A 19,030-nucleotide genomic window follows, 5' to 3' on the forward strand; every position below is an offset into this window, starting at 1 on the left:
GACCGAAAGTTGGAATTCATATAAACAAATCAACAAGTACAAACAAAATTACAACAATACGCACGCTTCAAGTTCTTTAACTTGGTTGGCTTTATGCTTACTTTATTTCCTCCTCTTTGATGATTTACCACGCGGAGAATCTTTTTTATCTCCAGATGTATCACCATCTATGTTTCCAACATACCTGCTCTCATTTTCATCCTCTTCATGTTCCCCTATTATAACATTATTCGAACTTTCTCCATTTTCATCCATGACACTCTCGCCTTCCATCTTAAATTTCTGCATTAATTCAAAATGTATAAATTCAAGAAGTGATAGTAATTATCATTTTAGTGTATTGACTATTAGGCAATATTGTTGAAAGCATAGAATTACTTCATTTACACTACTATAACTACCATTGAAGTATCCAAAAATCAACAACATAGACTAAGGCTAAAAGCCAAACGAGGGTGAGAAAAGAACACCTAGGTGGCATTCGTATATTTCTCACTCTCTCTCTATCGCACCCACACGTGTGTATGCACACGCGCATAAACATACATACACATGCATGCACGCGCGTACACAAACATACACACACAAGTATGCACGCGCATGCACAAACAAACACACACATGCACGTGCGCACAAACACTCACACACATACATATATACATATTCATATATGTGTGTGTGTCAGTTTGTGTATGTGTAAATTTCCACCACCATTTGTTGATGTTTGTGGTCCTTAAAAAGGTAAAAATGAAATAATTAATTTAAGGAGTTCATAAATACCATAAAAATTGGAACAAAGAAAAAATGAAAATTAATTAGCAGGTTAACAACTTGCATGCAGTGACACAACGCCAGGTCTCACTAGATAGTTAGAGAAATTGAAAAGCACAGTACTCAGAATATATGAAAATAGATTAATTCAGTGAAGCAATTTCAGAATGGTGATAAAAAAATGTGATGAGTGGTAGATATTTATACTACAACTTTTGTATAGACAAGAGGGAGAAGTGTCTTCACTTCGAGAAATTCCTTAACTTTATTAAAAAAAAAAAAAAATGTTTTCCAAATACAATAAATGTGATTTTCTAAAGTCAAAGATATTTGAGTGGAAATAATATTATGTTTTAAACTAAAAGAAAAAAAATAGTTTCTTGGTAGAGAAAGTTGAAGGAAAGGTGTCATTTAAGTCTTGAATGAACGATTGGTGACATTGACCAATTTAAAGGGTCAAACATAATTAGGAAACTTGATTAAGTTAATTGTGGACTTCATTAATATTTTCAAAACTTTCTAATCTTTTCAAAAATACAAATCAACCCACTTTCAAAAATACAACTCAACTCACACCCCTCACCTCTCCAAATCATCAAACGTCTATCTCCTCTCTCTCTCTCTCCCAACCAACAGTTCTGCAAAATTCTCCCTTCAATTCCCGTCGATTTCAACCTCCGACGAAATATAATTGGGCGAGTTCCTTTTTGACTTTCAACCGTCAATCAACATGACAGCAGTATTTTTCGGCGACAATAACTCCGAGTTTTTCGTCGTCTCATTTCTTCTTTCATAGGTAAAAAAAATATGTCTTTTTAGTTATGAAGAAAAAGAGAAACTTGAGTCAACTTCTCTTCTAGTATTGGTTAATAATTTCAATATTTCTTGCTTAAATTTAAAATGTGGACTAAAGAAAACCCTAATTTCTGACATTTCTTCTCTACGTTCACTACAAAAAAAGGTCTATTCAAGACCAACATTTCGGGACCGGAATAGAATCTTGTCTCTAAAAGTATGTTTATTGAGACGAGATTATATTCTGGTCCCTAATTGTGAAATTTATTGCGAAAGTATAGAATCTGGTCCTAAAATTTTTTTTAACTGGTCCCTATTGATAATTGGGAATCTTAAGTGAAAAAAAGAAATACAGCCAAATTTTTTATTAAAAAAATTATTATTGGTCTAATTAATAAAACATAAGCACTAAATGAAATTAAAGAAAATAAGGAAAAAGGCTCAAATATGCCACTGAACTATTAGAGATGGCTCATTTATGGCATCCGTTAAAAGTTAGGCTCATTCATGTCATCGCCGTTATAAAACCGGTTCATCCATGCTATTACTTTGTAATGGTGGTTTTTAAAAAAATTGCTTTGCCACGTGGTCTCTTATTAGAGGTCCACGTCATTTTTAAAAAAAAAAATTAATTTTTTTTTTAAGTTTTGATCCATTAAGAAGAATTCACCCACACCCAACCTATCACCTTAACCCACTTTAATATTATACTTAATTTTGATCCTAGATTTAAACATATATATAATCATTTAGTCTTCGAACATGAAATTTACACACTTGAATACTATGTTTAAAATAATATAGGTTAGAATAATTAATAATTTAAAATGACAAATGAATAAATTGTGATTAAAAAATAATTTATTTTGACTCTCGAAATCCGAACATCATCACATAATTTAGGACGAAGAGATTACCACATACATGAAGGACCACAACTTTTAATTAGGAAGAATACCTAAAAGTTCCTTCTAAATTTGGATTATAAGTTGTATAATTGAATTATTGGTAGTATTAATTATTTTGTGGACTTGACTATTTGGTAGCCTATATACTCTTTAACGTGGATGAGACGTACAACATAATTTATTTTTAGGCGTGTTAGAGTTTAAAAAATATAAAAAAAAAAAAAAAAAAAAAAAGACCACCATCCAGATTCATAGGGTGTTTTCAGTCCACATATTTTTTAGTGTTGTTTGGTACCTACTCACGCATACACTATTTATGTGTATATTAATGGATCTTTAATGTGTATATTAAAGAATCCACCCACGCAGAAAAAAGTTATGCTCTACGTTTCGTCCACGTTAAAGAGTATAAAGGCTACCAAATAGCCAAATTCACGAAATAATTAAGACTACCAATAATTCAATTATAAAACTTATAATGCAAATTTAGATTGGATTTTTAGGTATTCTTCCAAATTAAAAGTTGTGGTACTTCATTTATGTGGTATTCTCTTCGTCCTAAATTATGTGATGATGTTCGAATTTCGAGAGTCAAAACAAATTAATTTTTAATCACAATTTATTCATTGCCATTTTAAATTATTAATTATTATAACCTATATTATTTTAAACGTAGTATTCAAGTGTGTAAATTTTATGTTCGAAGACTAAATGATTATATATATGTTTAAATCTAGGGTCAAAATTAAGAGTAATATTAAAGTGGGTTAAGGTGATAGGTTGGGTGTGGGTCAATTCTTCTTAATGGATCAAAATAAAAAAAATTTAAAAAATTTTTAAAAAATGATGTGGACCTCTAATAAGAGGTCAAGTGGCAAAGCAGTTTTTAGAAAATCATCGTTAAAAAATAACCGCATGGATGAACCAGTTGTATAACGGCGATGGTATGAATGAGCACATCTTTTAACGGATGGCGTAAATGAGTCATTTCTGATAGTCCAGTGACATATTTGAGCCATTAAACACTCTATCTTCTAGCTTAAATATATACAGAAGAGTTCTTCGCTATATAATTAACGAAATTAGCCCTAATTTGCATCTCTCAAATTTCTCTTCTCACTACTGTGTGTGCAATTCTCTCCTCACTGTGGGAAATTTTTTGTGACGTGCGCAAACTTGATACTCAATTTCCTTCGGTGAGCTCTACTTTACTTTGTTTTTCATGTGTAATGCCGTTTGTATTGCCTGTAGAATGGTCAACTTGCTTTAGCAACCCCAATGTGTTTTCTTGTATATTCTTATGCTCGCAACGTTGAAATGTCCTTTTGGACCAAATGATACAAATCAGTCCACCAAGATGCCAAAATAGTCCACAAAATGTGAGAAGAACAAGCAACACAAAGGGATACAAGATGACAAAAATAAAAACACACGGATTTGCAAAATAATAAAAGGATCGATAGTGAGACCAAGATTATTACAAGATTAAGAACCAAGTATATTTCAACATTAACCCCTAATAAATGTAACAATCAAAACCATACTATTACGGTGACCGCTAAGGTAATCGACTCACCTCAAGATCCACCGTTCTAAGCAAAGAACAATATTAGCTTTTCCAAGTCCTATACTAAGGATGACTTTTCCAAGCTCTAACTAAGACTACATTAAGGTGGTCTACTCTCAAGAGAGAGGATTTTCAAGTGTTTCCTACATTCATCATTCAAAAACTAAAGAGAAAAGACCCAATAAGAGACTATATATAGCCCAGCTTATTACATAGTATAATGGACCAAAACACCCTCAATGAAATGGGAGGTCATGAGTTGTTTCTTTAACATGTGCAATCCCCAAAATACCCTTAATGAAGGGTGCTTCTTCAATGCTCCAAAACCATGGGGTCACGCTTCAAAACTTGTAGTCTCGAATTGGCATCAAATATAAGCCCCCACGCAATCTTCCATACATAGGTTTGTTTAATGACATGCTCAAAATGGGTCCTCCATGCATGTTCTCGTATCCTTGAGGTGACTAAGTCTTGAGCCTCTATGTGTTGGCCTCTAAAGATGTCATCGAAAGAAAAGATGTCCATTTGTCCCGTATCATCCTCCCCTTCTTGAAAAGGATTCGACCTCGAATCCAAATCTTACAAAACTGAAGAGAGGACAAACAAATACAAAATCCTCATGGCATGAGGGTTAGGGTTAGCATAACAAATCATCTCAACATACCAAGGTTGCATATATTTGCAATATAACCAAGGATCCTTTGAATGAAATATTAAGAACTCAATGAAAGATCTATGAAGGATTTGGTTATGATATTCACCAGGAGTGACACTTTGCTTATCATGTAGACCAAGTAACAATTTGGGTGCACTAATATCACCATTTCCATATTTGGCACCGGGGTCAAACGAGAAGAGTGGCCATAGACACGGGTCTAGAAAACACTCTACTTTCCCATGGTCTCCACCCAAACTAAATAACATACTCTCTACAGTAACATACATATCATTAAAAGAAAATAGAGAGTATAGAAAAGTATCACTCAAATCGACTTCTACTAAGGTTCCCTCATGTGTGTACTCACTACTAGTTTCCCAATCATCACCATGAGTACTCTCAACAATAAAGCCACACAAAGTAGAAGAAGGAGTAATTTCCAAGACTACACATTCCTTACCCTTAAGAGTAGTCTCATCTCCAAGAAGAGATTTTCATCTTTAGGAGGAATGTTGTCACACCACAGTGGGTTAACATATAGTCTATAGCCTCCAAGGTAAGCTATACCATTTTTTTCACCACTAGGCTTATTAGGAGTATTTATATCACTTTCAAACAAGACATTATACCTAAAGAGTGCATGATCCAACCCATGGGCAGATTTGGAACAAGCAAGTTCCTCACTTTCTAAGAGATCAATATCAAGTTTCAAAGTGGTTTGAAGCACAAGACTGTCCCAAGAATAGCACTCAGGTTCACTCCCCTTTTGTTGACCAACTTTTTCAAATACTTCACTCACTTGAGTTTGATTAATCACATCACACACATACTTAAGTGGTGGACATTTTTCATAAATAGATTGATCAACACCAATTACGCAAGACGATGTACTTCCGTTCAACATATAGGCATCAACACTAGGTGGACATAAATTGATCTTATAGGAAGAGTCAATTTGGTCATCAATAGGATTAATTAGTGTATCCACACTCACAATATGTACATCATCAACAAAAGGCAAAGAATCATTAAACTCACAAGTAAGTAAGCTACTACTCATACTCAATGGGCTACTAACCACACAATTATCATTCACATGCACAAAAGTGTAAGAGTTAGCTATTTTACCTTGAAGTTCTTGAGTCGACTCTCCTTTTCCGTGTTGTGAAGGACCTCCACAAGCTTGGGCATCAACTTCACTTCGGTTGCTGTCCTTCACTTGCCATGTCGGTACCTACAAAAATGTCCTTAGAAATAGAAGCACAAACAATGTTAGCTCGGTTTAGTGCCAATACCCTCACTTTGCTCCATACAACCTCTCCTTTTTCTACTCTTGGATTACCACTTTTCACACCTTCACTCTTCTTAATATTTTTTCTCTCATAAGCATTAGGATTGGAGTAAGTATTTAGTTCTCTTTGAGGCTCAGGCAATATGTATGTCACGAGGTGATTTCCCCACCGGTCTCTTACAATATTTAGCCAATTTTGCACATTTAGAACTCTATGTTGTGCAAACCAATCGGCACCTAAGCATACATGATCGTATGTCAATGGAAAAATATTATACTACACCTCCTCATGGTATTTAAATTGGGAGAAGACAACCTTGACCTTCTCGATAACCTTAAACTCGTCTAAGAAGTATGGAACAAGTAAAGGCTTATGAAACAACCCCAAGTAGTCAACCATGGATGGAACGATGTAGTTACTATAGTACCTATCATTTAACATAATGAGGCAGGACGGTATCCCACAAATGGTCACCTTTATAGAGTGTACACTCCTCGGATCAATATTGTAAAGAACACAAGAACCCCTCAATTTTGGAGATGCATACCCTCTTTTTCTCGTTGGACAACCTCCACTAGAGCTAGTATAACCATTCACACTATTTCAACCTTGATAAGAAGTACTACAAGGTGGAGACTATCAATCTTCACACTCCTCACATGTACTCTCATCACAACTCTCATAAGCTTTGCAAACAAAAGGGTTATACCTAACACCAAATCTAGATTCGGAGGAAGAAGTGTAAGACTCCTCACATGCCCCAACGTCATCATAAGATCCATCACGAGGTCCTGCATCATCTCCAAATTTATCATAAGCACTAGGCACTTCATTCACCTCATTTTCCCCCTCAAAACCATAACTCTCAAATCTGCCCAAGTTTTGATCATGGCTATTTTCATAGCCTCCGCAATCTCCCTCAACTTCATAGCCATAAAACCCTCACTACAATCCTAGTCTCCCATGTTGTAGTCACAATAATCCCCGGATATCGAAGACACATTCCCCTTATATAACCTTTGTACCTACACAATGAACAAGCAAGATTAGTAGTAAAATCTCCTCACCAACACTCGTATACACCCACCTTTATGATTCTCACAATTGGAGCGACAAATATTGAAAGTTGCTTATACTCCAGTAGTCAATAGGATGTCAATTCTACTTGGCGGCTGGAATGGATTCTTGTTTGATCGACTCAAGACACAAAAACAAAATTTATGTACGAACTTGAAAAAAAGAAAATACTACGACTCATAAATGAGAAAAACACAAAATACAATGCTTAACATGAAAGAAAACATACTCAAAAACTAATCTACAATCTAGTAGGTATTTACTAGTTTGCTAATTAGTATGAGAACTAACAAAATGGAAACCAAGAGAATCAAAAAATTGAAACTAGGAATTCCAATGTTCTTGAACTATTGATGATATGGCACTCGACTATTGGTCGATGGACAAAAAAATATTGTTGAAGTTGAAAATTTTGGTTCCACAATTTTGGTTGTTCAAATTTCACAAAGATGGGGGGAATTTTGATTTTGGTAGGTTAACAAAAAGACTTTATGTCCTTTTTTTCAAATTCAAAACTTGACCAACTTTCACCTTTTTGGCAAGACAACCTTTTAGAGGTCTTGTCTCCCTTTCCTCTTTTAGCTTGTCTAGAAAAATAAACTTACTCCATTTTGGTATGAAGACTTTTGGGAGGTCTTTCGTTCTTTTTCCTCTTTGGTAACGTCTTGAAAGTTGTTTCAAGACTAACAAGAGCCCACACTCTCTTCCCTTTGAATTTGGATCAAACAACAACTTTTTACTAGACTTCTTCAACACAATACAAGAACTTCAACAACAACAACAACAAAATCGTCCACTCTTCCCACAACAACTTGCAATCTTTTTTTACTCAAGAATATAGGTTAGACTCAAGTAGTGTTAGAGAGAAAGAAAACCAACACAAGAAACAACAAAGACAATCAAAACAATACCTAAATCTAGACATAAATTAGGCCAAACAACAACAACACTTCCGCCAAGACACCAAATCCATAGAATAACTTTTTTTGTGAGATTTTCAACCTTGAACACCTCTTCTAATGTTAGGAAACAAAGATCTAACACTAGAACATACAAAACACACAAAAATCACATGAAAACTAGGCTTCAAATTTTGGCCTAAACACAAAACGTGGATAAATTACTATTTTTGAGTTTTTCAGCTTTTCAACAATTTTTTTTAATTTTTGAGCGAACAAACCCAAGATTGATCTCATGGGAATGAAATCAATGATAGCTATGATACCAAATTATACAAATCAGTCCACCAAGATGTCAAAACAGTCCACAAAATATGAGAAGAACAAGCAACACAAAAGGATACAAGATGACAAAAATAAAAAAACACAGATTTGCAAAATAATAAAAGGATAGATAGTGAGACCAAGATTAACCCCTAATGAATGTAATAATCAAAACCACACTCTTACGGTGACCGCTAAGGTAATCGACTCACCTCAAGATCCACCATTCCAAGCAAAGAACAATATTGGCTTTTCCAAGCCCTATACTAAGGATGACTTTTCTAAGCTCTAACTAAGACTACATTAAGGTGGTCTACTCTCAAGAGAGAGGATTTTCAAGTGTTTCCTACATTCATCATTCAAAAACTAAAGAGAAAAGACCTAATAAGAGACTATATATAGCCTAGCTTATTACATAGTATAATGGACCAAAATACCCTTAATGAAAGGGGAGCTCATGGGTTATTTCCTTAACATGTGCAATCCCCAAAATACCCTTAATGAAGGGTGTTTCTTCACTACTCCAAAACCATAGGGTCACGCTTCAAAACTTGTAGTCTCGAATTGGCATCAAATGTAAGCCCCCACGCAATCTTCCACACATGGGTTTGTTTAATGACATGCTCAAAACGGGTCCTCCATGCATGTTCTCGTATCCTCAAGGTTACCAAGTCTTGATCCTCTATGTGTTGGCCTCTAAAGATGTCATCGAAAGATAAGATGGCTATTTTTCTTGTATCAGACTTGTTTGTGATTGTATATATCGGATGCATAGTAATTAAAAAGGTGTGGTTCTTCATTTGTCTTCTCTATAGTATGTGTGCTGAAAGTCTCATTCGAGAGTAGGTCAAATTGATCTATTCTTAATGAACTTTTTATGGTTTCAAGAACAAAAGGAGTCCAGGGTTATTACAACTTGTTTTGTGTTTTCTCATTATATGTCAATGGATTGTGTTAGTTTTAATTAATCTGGTGTGTTTTTCATCTGGGTTTAGGATAATTTTTTGCATTAGCAGAGAGTATGTCTCTGCCTCTGTATCAGTGGTGTCTTGGGTACTAGCTACTTGTGCAAAAATCACATCTCCAATGTTATCTATGAACACACCTTTGATGACATCATTAGTATTACACATAATTTTGACAATTGGTACCTTTTTGCAGTGAATGGGTCCGTAACCTTTAGGTATTCTGTAATGCGTAACCCTTGTAACCTTTAGGTATTCTCAATCTTAGGAACTTACACTCAATTTGACAATAAACTTTATTTGTTTATATTGTTCTTAGGGACAATTTCGTTATATTATTAGTTTCAGAAAAGTCTCATTATAATATTTATTACTTCGTATAAAATCAATACTTCAAAGTCAATGTAATATGTCAAAGGAAACAGTTAATGACAGGTAACCAGCTGTCTTATTTTTGACTTACTAGTCTTACTTTTTGTGAACTATTATCTGTAGTTATCTTTTATATGACTTGTCTACTGTAGAGGAACTTTAGATTCAAAGTCAATGAAGAAACTCCTAGAGTTTAAACAACAACAAAACCTACATATATGCCAGAAAATAGCATACCTGAGCTCTTCCTTTCCGAGCTGCAATATGCAATGCTGTATTGCCCTTTATGTCAATAATATTTATCAACTTAGCGTCTGCTCTAATCAGCTCCTCCACAACCTCAAGGTTTTGTCCCTTGACAGCCATGTGAAGTGCATTTTGCCCCTTTGTATCCATACGGCTCGCTATCCCCGCCTCCTTATTCAAAGGGGCCTTCACCACTTGCACATGTCCATTTCTTGCTGCAGAATGAAGGGCCGTTTTCCCATTACTTTTAGCAATAGTGGTAAAACTACTCTCAACCTCCAATAGATAATTCACCACTTTAATATGTCCTTGGTTTGTTGCACTATGCAAAGTTGTTGTATCTGCAACATCAACACTCATTGAGAGCTCAGGATGTACTAGCATTTGTACCTTCACCACACCTGCAACATTAGCAAATGAAAAAATTCATCAGTAAGTCTACTAGAAGACTAGATTTAGAGAATAGAGAATCATAACTGAGATATTATACTACCATCAACGTACCCAAATCCCCTTGTTTAGCAGCAATGTGCAAGGCATCAAATCCGTTCCTTGCTTTGATTCCAGCAGCAACAAGATCATAGTACTTGATCATCTCCTTAACTAACTCACAATAACCAAATTCTGCTGAAACATATAAAGGGGTCTCTCCAGGTGAATTTTGCTTTACCAACAACTCTGCCTATTCTTCCTCCCCCGTGTTATCGATAATCCCTCTTATTTTAGCAAGATTTCCAGCTCTAGCCAATTTATGAAAGACGGTGTCCTCATGTTTCCCTGTTAGTTGTTTCTTCATCTATTTCGGGGGCATGGATCCCTCCATCCTATTCAATTCCTCCAAAAAATTCACCCTTTTGCCTAATGTTAATCCTTAACCAAAATTATCTTCCTCTTTTCCTCAAACACCCAAATCAGCAACAACATTTTTCAGCACCAAGAAAGATTCAGTAACCAAAAGGAGTAATTTTTTCCTACCTGAAGCATCTGATGACGATCATACACTGCTGGATTCTACAAAAGACATAAACTTTAACTTCATTCCCACCCCCCAATTCATATTATATTTGAGATCAATGCCCTAGTAACAACAATACCTCAAATTCTTCTTTTGAATGTTACTTATAGATTTTCTAAACAAAGAACATAGTCCATTTATTTTGCACTACATAGCTAATTAGTCCTATGGTCTTATCCTTCCTCTTTAATGCATTGCAACCAAAAAGATTGCCATTTATATAAGCAAAAGACAGTAAAATTTACCTGGATATGAAAAGACTTTCATATTTTTTCTCTAATTTGTCATTACATGTCCTAGAAGTTAGAAGCACTAGTATAAAGAGCATATATGTGCTGAAAACAACCTGTTTCTTGGTTTTTAAAGGCTCCAAAGTTAGTTTTGATTGATATAAATTTGAACAAGTTGAGAAAAAAGTTTAGAGAAACAATAGAAGGTTAAGAGAGAGGGAGCATTAAAGGCACATGTATGCAAATGCAACCCACAAACTTGACATACATATGTATATGTAAATATAATACTATATGTCAATCACAGAAAGAGCTCTTAAACTCAAAGGAATAAAAAAAATTCTCACTTTTGTAAAGTTTGTTATAATGAATATGATGGTGAAGGTTAATTAATATGAAGTTTGTATATTGACTACTTAGAAGAATCAAAACTAAAAATGTGTTTAATTAGATGGATTCCCTTAGTTATATAATCTTTTACATTACATATTATTTTCCCTTTACTTTTAGAACTTCATTAACTAAACTGTTATTTTAACATGACTGCTTGTGTAAGTATGCTGCATAATATTCATCTTTAAGAATTATGATGAGATGTATATGATCCCTGCACTTTTAGAAATATCGAATCTAATCTGTGAATGGAGAAAATTTTGGTAGAAAACGGTTTCGATTTAAACAATCATGAATGTAGTATATGTGCAGACTTGGCAATTCCAATATATATGTATATATATATATATATGTGTGTGCAGACTTGGCAATTCCAATATATATATATATATATATATATATATATATATATATATATATATATATATAATTTCTTGATATTTTAATAATGGCTAAACATACCAAAACATGTTCGTGAGAGTAATGCAAGATATGACCTTCAAGTTTTTCCTCGAATAATTCAATTGTCATTTTTATTGATATTCACTAATGATACAAATTTCATCATCCCAATCATGTCCAAAAGAATATATCTGGATGTTTATTTATTCAGTTATTATTATTTATTAATTTAGAAGACTACATCCTGAGAACCATCCTAAATTATGTCTACCAATCGATTTAACCGATTTATTCAGTTAGTGGTACATTTTTCAAAGTAAAATTGATGTGAAGCTTAGCTTAATGGTTCAGCAAAGATTAGTAGCGAATCATTTATAAGAAATCAAATTTTTATTCATTTCTTCACTGGCTTATGAACTATAGTTAGCCATTTTTTCACCATTTGTTTAGAGGCTTTAATAACCTCTTTACTTTTAGGTCGTTCTTGAAGATAGTCTCTCTTTTGTTTTGGGAGATATATATGGAAAATGGTTTGACATTTCTCAAAGTACAATAACCTCCAATCATAGGTTATTAATTGTAAGATAATTCTTCTACTGAGGTCCTTAATGATAACTTTATCAGGTAGCGTACTAGTGATGTTGATTTTGATAAGCATTCTTGCATATAATTTTTATCATTTTTTTTTTCTCAATCTAATATTTTATGTATTTTACAAGCTTATGGCACCTAGTAAGCAATGGATGCAACTTATTAATGACCGGGACAATGAAATCTACAAAAGTGGGGTGAAAAAGTTTTCGAATTATGCTTTTAGAAAAACAGGAGAAGAAAATGATATACCATGTCCATGTAACAAATGTTGAAATACTACTTTAGAAACTCATAAAACAATTGATACACATTTAAAAGTACATGAAATAGTTATGAATTATACTTTATGATTTTACCATGGAGAACGCTTGGGTGAACCGTTATCTGAATTCGAATCTGAAGATGAATATGATGATGAAGTGGGAAAACGTAAGAGTGAAGATGAATTAGAAAAATTATTGAGAGATTTGTATCCTATCTTAATGGTGGACCTACACACACTAATTGTGATGATTTACTTGAGGAGGAGCCAAATGTTGAAGCAAAACAATTTTACAAACTATTGAAGAATTTCGAGCAATCACTGTATCAAAATTCAAAAACATCAAGGATTTCCACTTTGATTAAATTGCTTCACATCAAAAGTATGGGCCGTTGGATTAATGCATCATTTACAATGTTATAGAAACTGTTGAAAGATGAGTTGTTGCCTGATGGCGCCGATTTGCCAAACTCATATTATGAGGTAAAGAAGATAATTCAAGAACTCGGACTTTCTTACAATAAGATAGGTGCTTGCACTAATGATTGCATTATATACTGGAAGAAAGATAACTTACTCGATTCTTGCAAAGTTTGTGGTGCATCTAGATGGAAATAAATAATCATTGTGGAGAAACAAGGAACAAAAAAGTAAAAAGATAGCAGCAACGAGTTTACATTATTTTTCCTTAAGGCCTAGACTTCAGAGGTTGTTTATCTCTACAAAGACATCTACTCTATTGACATGGCATAAGGATAAAAGCGTTAGCCTTCATAAGCCAAAAGAAAGCCGAGCAAGAATCTCATGGTAGTACAAAGGGGGAGTAGAATCGTATCTGGGAGTGGTTCTTCAAATCGATCACAGATTCTCAGCTCCATCTTTTGGCTTTCAATGGAATAAAGCAGGAAAATGTTTAGCAATATGTTCTGCAATCAAACCAAAAGATACCTTGTAGTCGCCGAGCAAAAACTAGCTTTGTTGATACCTTGTACAATAACTAGACAGAAATAGCAAAACTAGTTAGTTCCTGATGGGGTTTGATGAGACTGAAATTATGTAGAATTTCTTGAGAAAGATGGAAGTTGGCAACTATTTAAAGAGATTTAGTTATTCAAATGCAGATACAAATTGAAATAGGACTCTGTTCATCTTCAAGTAGTTACAATGAAGTGCTACTAAGGTTTGTGTATAATGTTGAACTCGTTCTCTTGTTAACTACTGAAGTATTTAATTATTCTTAATGTGAAAATATGATATACACATTAGGCGATACTGGTTACTTCATGTCTTTTAAATGGTTTGTGGAGCTTTCTCTGTACTTAAGTGTTTAAAAATAGAATTTGATACTTTGATATATTCACTTACTTGATTATGTCGAGCATATGAGGTGAAGTGATGTATTAAATTTTGATTTAATGTTGCTTGAGTTACTTGATTTAGGTGAAACAGTAGAAACTGAAAGTCGAGGAGTTAATATTTTTTGGACCTGTGATGAAAGCTGGCAATTTGAACTGAAAGTTGATGACTTAAACAGTAGATTCAAAAGTTACTTGATTATTTTTTTGCTATGCATTCAAATATGATGGAAAATTTGATATCATACTCTAGCTTTATCGGGATGGTAACTATGTTTTTTTGTGAAACAAATATTAAAACTAATATCATGCGATGTTAACTAAGTTTTCTGGTCTCTAATTATATCATATTTTTATATCGAGATTCTCGATAGCAATTTGGTATTTATTTGATGAAATTTATTATTTTGTGATATTAGGCTCATTTGTGGTCAATTAGAGACTATAAATATTGCTCGTCTTTAAATATTTATCTAGGATGAGATGTTGCTCGTCTTTAATGGTTGATCTACGACTAGAATGTTAATCGTCTTTAAAGGTTGATCTTGGACCAAGATGTTGCTCATCCTTAAAGGTTGATCTAGGAAAAAAAATTCTCGTCACTAAAGGATAATTATGACCACGTAGTTAGTCTATTTGGGATGAGAAATACCGTCACGAAAAAAAAATTACGATGAGGTAGTTAGTATATTTGAAACAAGATATACCGTCACTAAAAGATAATTACGACCATATAGTTAGTCTATTTGGGACAAAAAATACTGTCGCGAAAAGATAATTATGATGAAGTAGTTAGTTTATTTGAGACAAGATATACCATCGCTAAAAGATAATTATGATGAGGTACTTAGTCTATTTGGGACTAGATTGGTCATCGCAAAAGAATAATTAAGACCAGATAGTTAGTCAATTGGGACAAGCTATACCATCGCTAAAAGATAATTACGACCAGCTTTTTTGCTATCTTATTAGACTCATTTCTAAAGACCTTCTACGGTAGAGACTGTTAGGACGGTCCGTAACCAGATTTTTCCTGTCCTAAAAGACCAGTTGGGATAAGATTTAAACTTTCTGGAACCATATTCCCTTCCTTATAGGTTGTTTATCTTGTAGTGTCTTTCCGGTGTGAAATATACTTTTTTGTTGTTATTGTAGTTCTTATTTTCGAACTGTTGATTTGATTTGTTGGTGTCTGTTGAGTTTGTCGAAGTTTAACTTTTGTTGTTTATTTTTGTACAAACGCAAAACAATAATGTTCGTGATTTTTGGTCACCGTTGATGTTCTTAGTTTGAGTGTTATGTTGGTGTTGCTAGGTTGATTTGATGTTTTTCTTGGTAAAAATGGTGTATTTGATATTAAATGGTGATAGTCTTGTTGTTTAATTGAAGAAAATCCTGGTAGTTTTTATTTTGCAATAAATGAATTATCTGATGCAATAGATGAATTATCTAATGCAACAGATGAAAATCTAATGCAACAGATTAAAATCTGATACAACAATAAAAATTTGATGCAACAGATGAACAATCTAAAAGATCATTCATCTGTTGTGACAGACGAATCTTCAATTTGGAAGAAACCTAAACAATATTGACAGTTGATAACAGTTCAAACAGATAACTCATTTGGCAACAGATGAGTGATCTATTTTTATTATTTCCAACGGATTTCTCATCCGTTCCAACAGGTTGGTTATATATTGCAACAGATAACCTACCTGGTGCAGTAGATGAGTGATCTATTTTTACTCTTTCCAACTGATTACTCATCTGTTGCAACAAGTTGGTTATATATTGCAATAGATAACCTACCGATGCAACAGAGGAGCGATCTGTTTTAACAGATGATTGAGCTTTTTTATTATTTCCAATGGATTACTCATCCATTGCAACAGGTTGGTTATATATTGCAACAGGTAACATACCTGGTGCAACAGACCAATCATCAGTTTCAACAGATGAGGGATCTATTTTTATTATTGCAATAAATTACTCATCCATTACAACATATTAGTTATATGTTACAACAGATAACCTACCTAATGCAACAGATGTGTGATCTGTTGGAACTGTTATTTTACTATTGTACATGTCAGATATATTGTTATCCTTTTTAACGATGCATTAATCAATTATAATCTATTTTATGTTCCTGTTATTTTTAGATTATATAGATCCCAAAAGAAAAGAAACCGAATCAAGTCTAAGAAAAGGAAAAAGTAAAGCTGCTAGGCTACATCCACAACTCTATGAGCTTGCTTTACAAGTGTTATCTCAATTAGAAGTAGAAAATGTTGAACATGGAGAGAAGGAATATTTCCAAAGAGATGATCTAAATGATAATATCCCTTCCACTGTAGACTTGGTCAAAACCTTTAGCATTGATAGTTATCCTATGAGAATGCAGTGGGATGGTGCCACAAATTTAATGGGTGATTTTGTGGTTAAGTTAGTCATGAAAAAATATTTTGACGCCTTCATAAAAATTCTTCGAGAATAAAATTTAGAAGCTTATTTCAGGGACAACTACTTTGGGTAATATCTAGGTTTGTCGGAGGACAACAATCCTCATTTCCAAATTAAAATAGTATATGATCTTCTCAAACGTAGGTTTATGTATGAAAACAAAGATAAGATGGATGAGGTATGGATAAATTACTGTGGCATGCCTGTTTGTTTTGGTTGGAGGAAATTTTCCAAAGTTACTGGATTAAAATGGTATCCTCCTTCTCCTTCTAAAGTTATATATATTCTAACCGAAAAAAGGCAAAGGCAATTCGAGTGATCATGATGACCTAGTGTCCCTTGTTGGTCCAAGCTTCAAAAACATAAATTTGATAGAAGCATTGAAATATAAAAGACTTTCAAAGAAGCACAAGCAATCATTGTGCTTGGTTTGGTTTGTACATAATATTCTTTGGGCGAGAGACGGTAACAACGACATACCACTTTGTTTGATAAAGCTCTCTGAGGATATTTGAGGCATTTAACAGCTATCCTTGGGTTATGAAAGCTTCAAAATGATTGTCAAATATTTGTTGACTCCGTTAATGCCAAAGACAGTCAACTTATATAGCTTTTCATGAGCTTTCATAGTAAATATTTCTTCTATTATGACATGATTTATTTATTTTATTCAATAATACTTTTGATTTATCGGCGTTATTTTATAAGCTTGGGCATTTGAAGTCATTCCTTATTTGATACAAAAAGTGAACTAACAGGAAGAAGTTTCCTTTCTAAGAATCCTGAGATGGTTGTCGGCTAAACCTGATAAAGATGCAAAATTTCTTGATCTTTTCAACCCCCGAAGGAAGTAGTAAGTCTAATTCTAATTAAGTTTTTATTTTAATTAATGATTTTTTAAAATAGTTTCATCATCATTCTAATATATGTACTGATTTATTTTAGACTATACATCCATAGCTTGTTCCGACCAATCGAGAATTGAAGATGTCATTTTTTTCTTACTTTACGGTACGTGCAAACTTTATCAGACCCTAAGATCATCGATATAATAAAGAAGGAATTGTTTGGAGCAACAACTATCACAAGAAAAATAATTTTTGAGGATGGGCTTGTTGTTGTTGATGATGGTAGTGGTAGTGGTGTTGTTGTTGGGGATAATGATGCTCTTCTTACAGTTTTTGAAACAACAAACCATTATTTTGCCAATCTAGTGATTGTTCGATATGCAAATGTCAAGACTGGAAGACAAAACATGATGGAGTGATTAATAATATTAATGCATTAACTGCTTCTGTAAAGTTAATGACATCTAAGAAGGGTGTCATTCCATCAAAGAGGATTTCATATCCATACACCCCACTAGAGATCATAGTGGCTAAGAGGAGAAGGAAAGAAATTTCTAAGGCATCATCAAGCATCGAAAAAAGAAAAATTACAACTCATCTGTCTTTGTCTTACACCTTTGATTAATGTACAATGGCCACAGGAGAGCAGCATGAGCTGAAGGAGGTGAATGTATATCATTTGTTCCAATAAACAAACAGACATATATATGTTTCAACAGATGATACATCTACTAAAGATTATCATATAGATATTTATTTGTTGCAACTGTCGTCTACCTATTGCATTAGATGTGTTATCTGTTACAACATATGTTCGTCTGTTTCAATATATTAAATAGGTCTTTATACTATTTTCATTTGTACTAATAGATAAGTCATATATTGCAACAGTGTAATGACCCGAGACTACCCACTAGTCATCACACGTTGCTTACGACCCCGAATGACCACAAGCTAACCCATGACTAATATCTGTTGTGAGCACTAAATGAATATACTAAAATAGATGTGGAATAAAAGGATAAAATTCCATAAGATTCAAAACATCTGAAATACTTATAATGAATAATAACATCTAAATCTGAAATGTTGCCTGAAAAACTTCTAACTAAATCTGTCTGAAAGTGGAGTTGATGGGAAAATCACCCAACTAACTCCGACTACTCAGCTACTAAATTGAAATACTGAAATAAAAAACATATCCTCGATAGATGAGGACTCACTATTAAATCTGCTACTGCTGGCTGAATCTAGCTAAGCGTGGTCAGGAACCTGAGCATCCGAACCTATGATATGAAACATCATAGCATAAGAAATAGGTATGCGATCACTATGTGGGAATGTACTGGTATGCTAAATGAGGTAAAGCTAAATGCATGGGTTTATATGCATGAACAATAACTAATTGAATGACATACAAGAGCTGAATTAGCATACATAGAGGCTCTATAACTACTGAACATACTATGCATACTGTGACTAAGTATACTAGAACTGAATCTGATAGCTGATAACTGAATATACTGATAATCTGGGATCACTGATAATCTAAATTACTGTTAACTAGTGACTGTATCTGACAGTCCTAATT

General features: G+C 33.6%; 1 protein-coding gene across 1 annotated transcript; it reads right to left on the minus strand.

The window, feature by feature from the left end:
- Positions 1-102: 102 nt before the first annotated feature.
- On the minus strand, positions 103-10,469 carry LOC107844612 (ankyrin repeat-containing protein At5g02620-like). The gene is made up of 3 exons (XM_016689011.2): positions 10,379-10,469; positions 9,866-10,275; positions 103-282 (listed from the first exon to the last, which is right to left on the minus strand). Exons 1-3 carry the CDS (start codon positions 10,467-10,469, stop codon positions 103-105), a joined length of 681 nt encoding a protein of 226 aa, XP_016544497.2.
- Between the last annotated feature and the right edge of the window lie 8,561 nt (positions 10,470-19,030).

The sequence above is a fragment of the Capsicum annuum genome, chromosome 1 (genome assembly GCF_002878395.1).
Source record: "Capsicum annuum cultivar UCD-10X-F1 chromosome 1, UCD10Xv1.1, whole genome shotgun sequence".
In the NCBI taxonomy this organism is placed as follows: Eukaryota; Viridiplantae; Streptophyta; class Magnoliopsida; order Solanales; family Solanaceae; genus Capsicum; species Capsicum annuum.

Bases quoted from the DNA above. Each gene is read 5' to 3' on its own strand.
- LOC107844612 (XM_016689011.2), bottom strand. From the start codon at position 10,469: ATGATCAAGTACTATGATCTTGTTGCTGCTGGAATCAAAGCAAGGAAC. The intron at 10,276-10,378 runs GTACGTTGATGG...CTAATGTTGCAG, and splicing joins TGCTAAACAAGGGGATTTGG to GTGTGGTGAAGGTACAAATG. The intron at 283-9,865 runs GTATGCTATTTT...GAATTAATGCAG, and splicing joins CTCGGAAAGGAAGAGCTCAG to AAATTTAAGATGGAAGGCGA.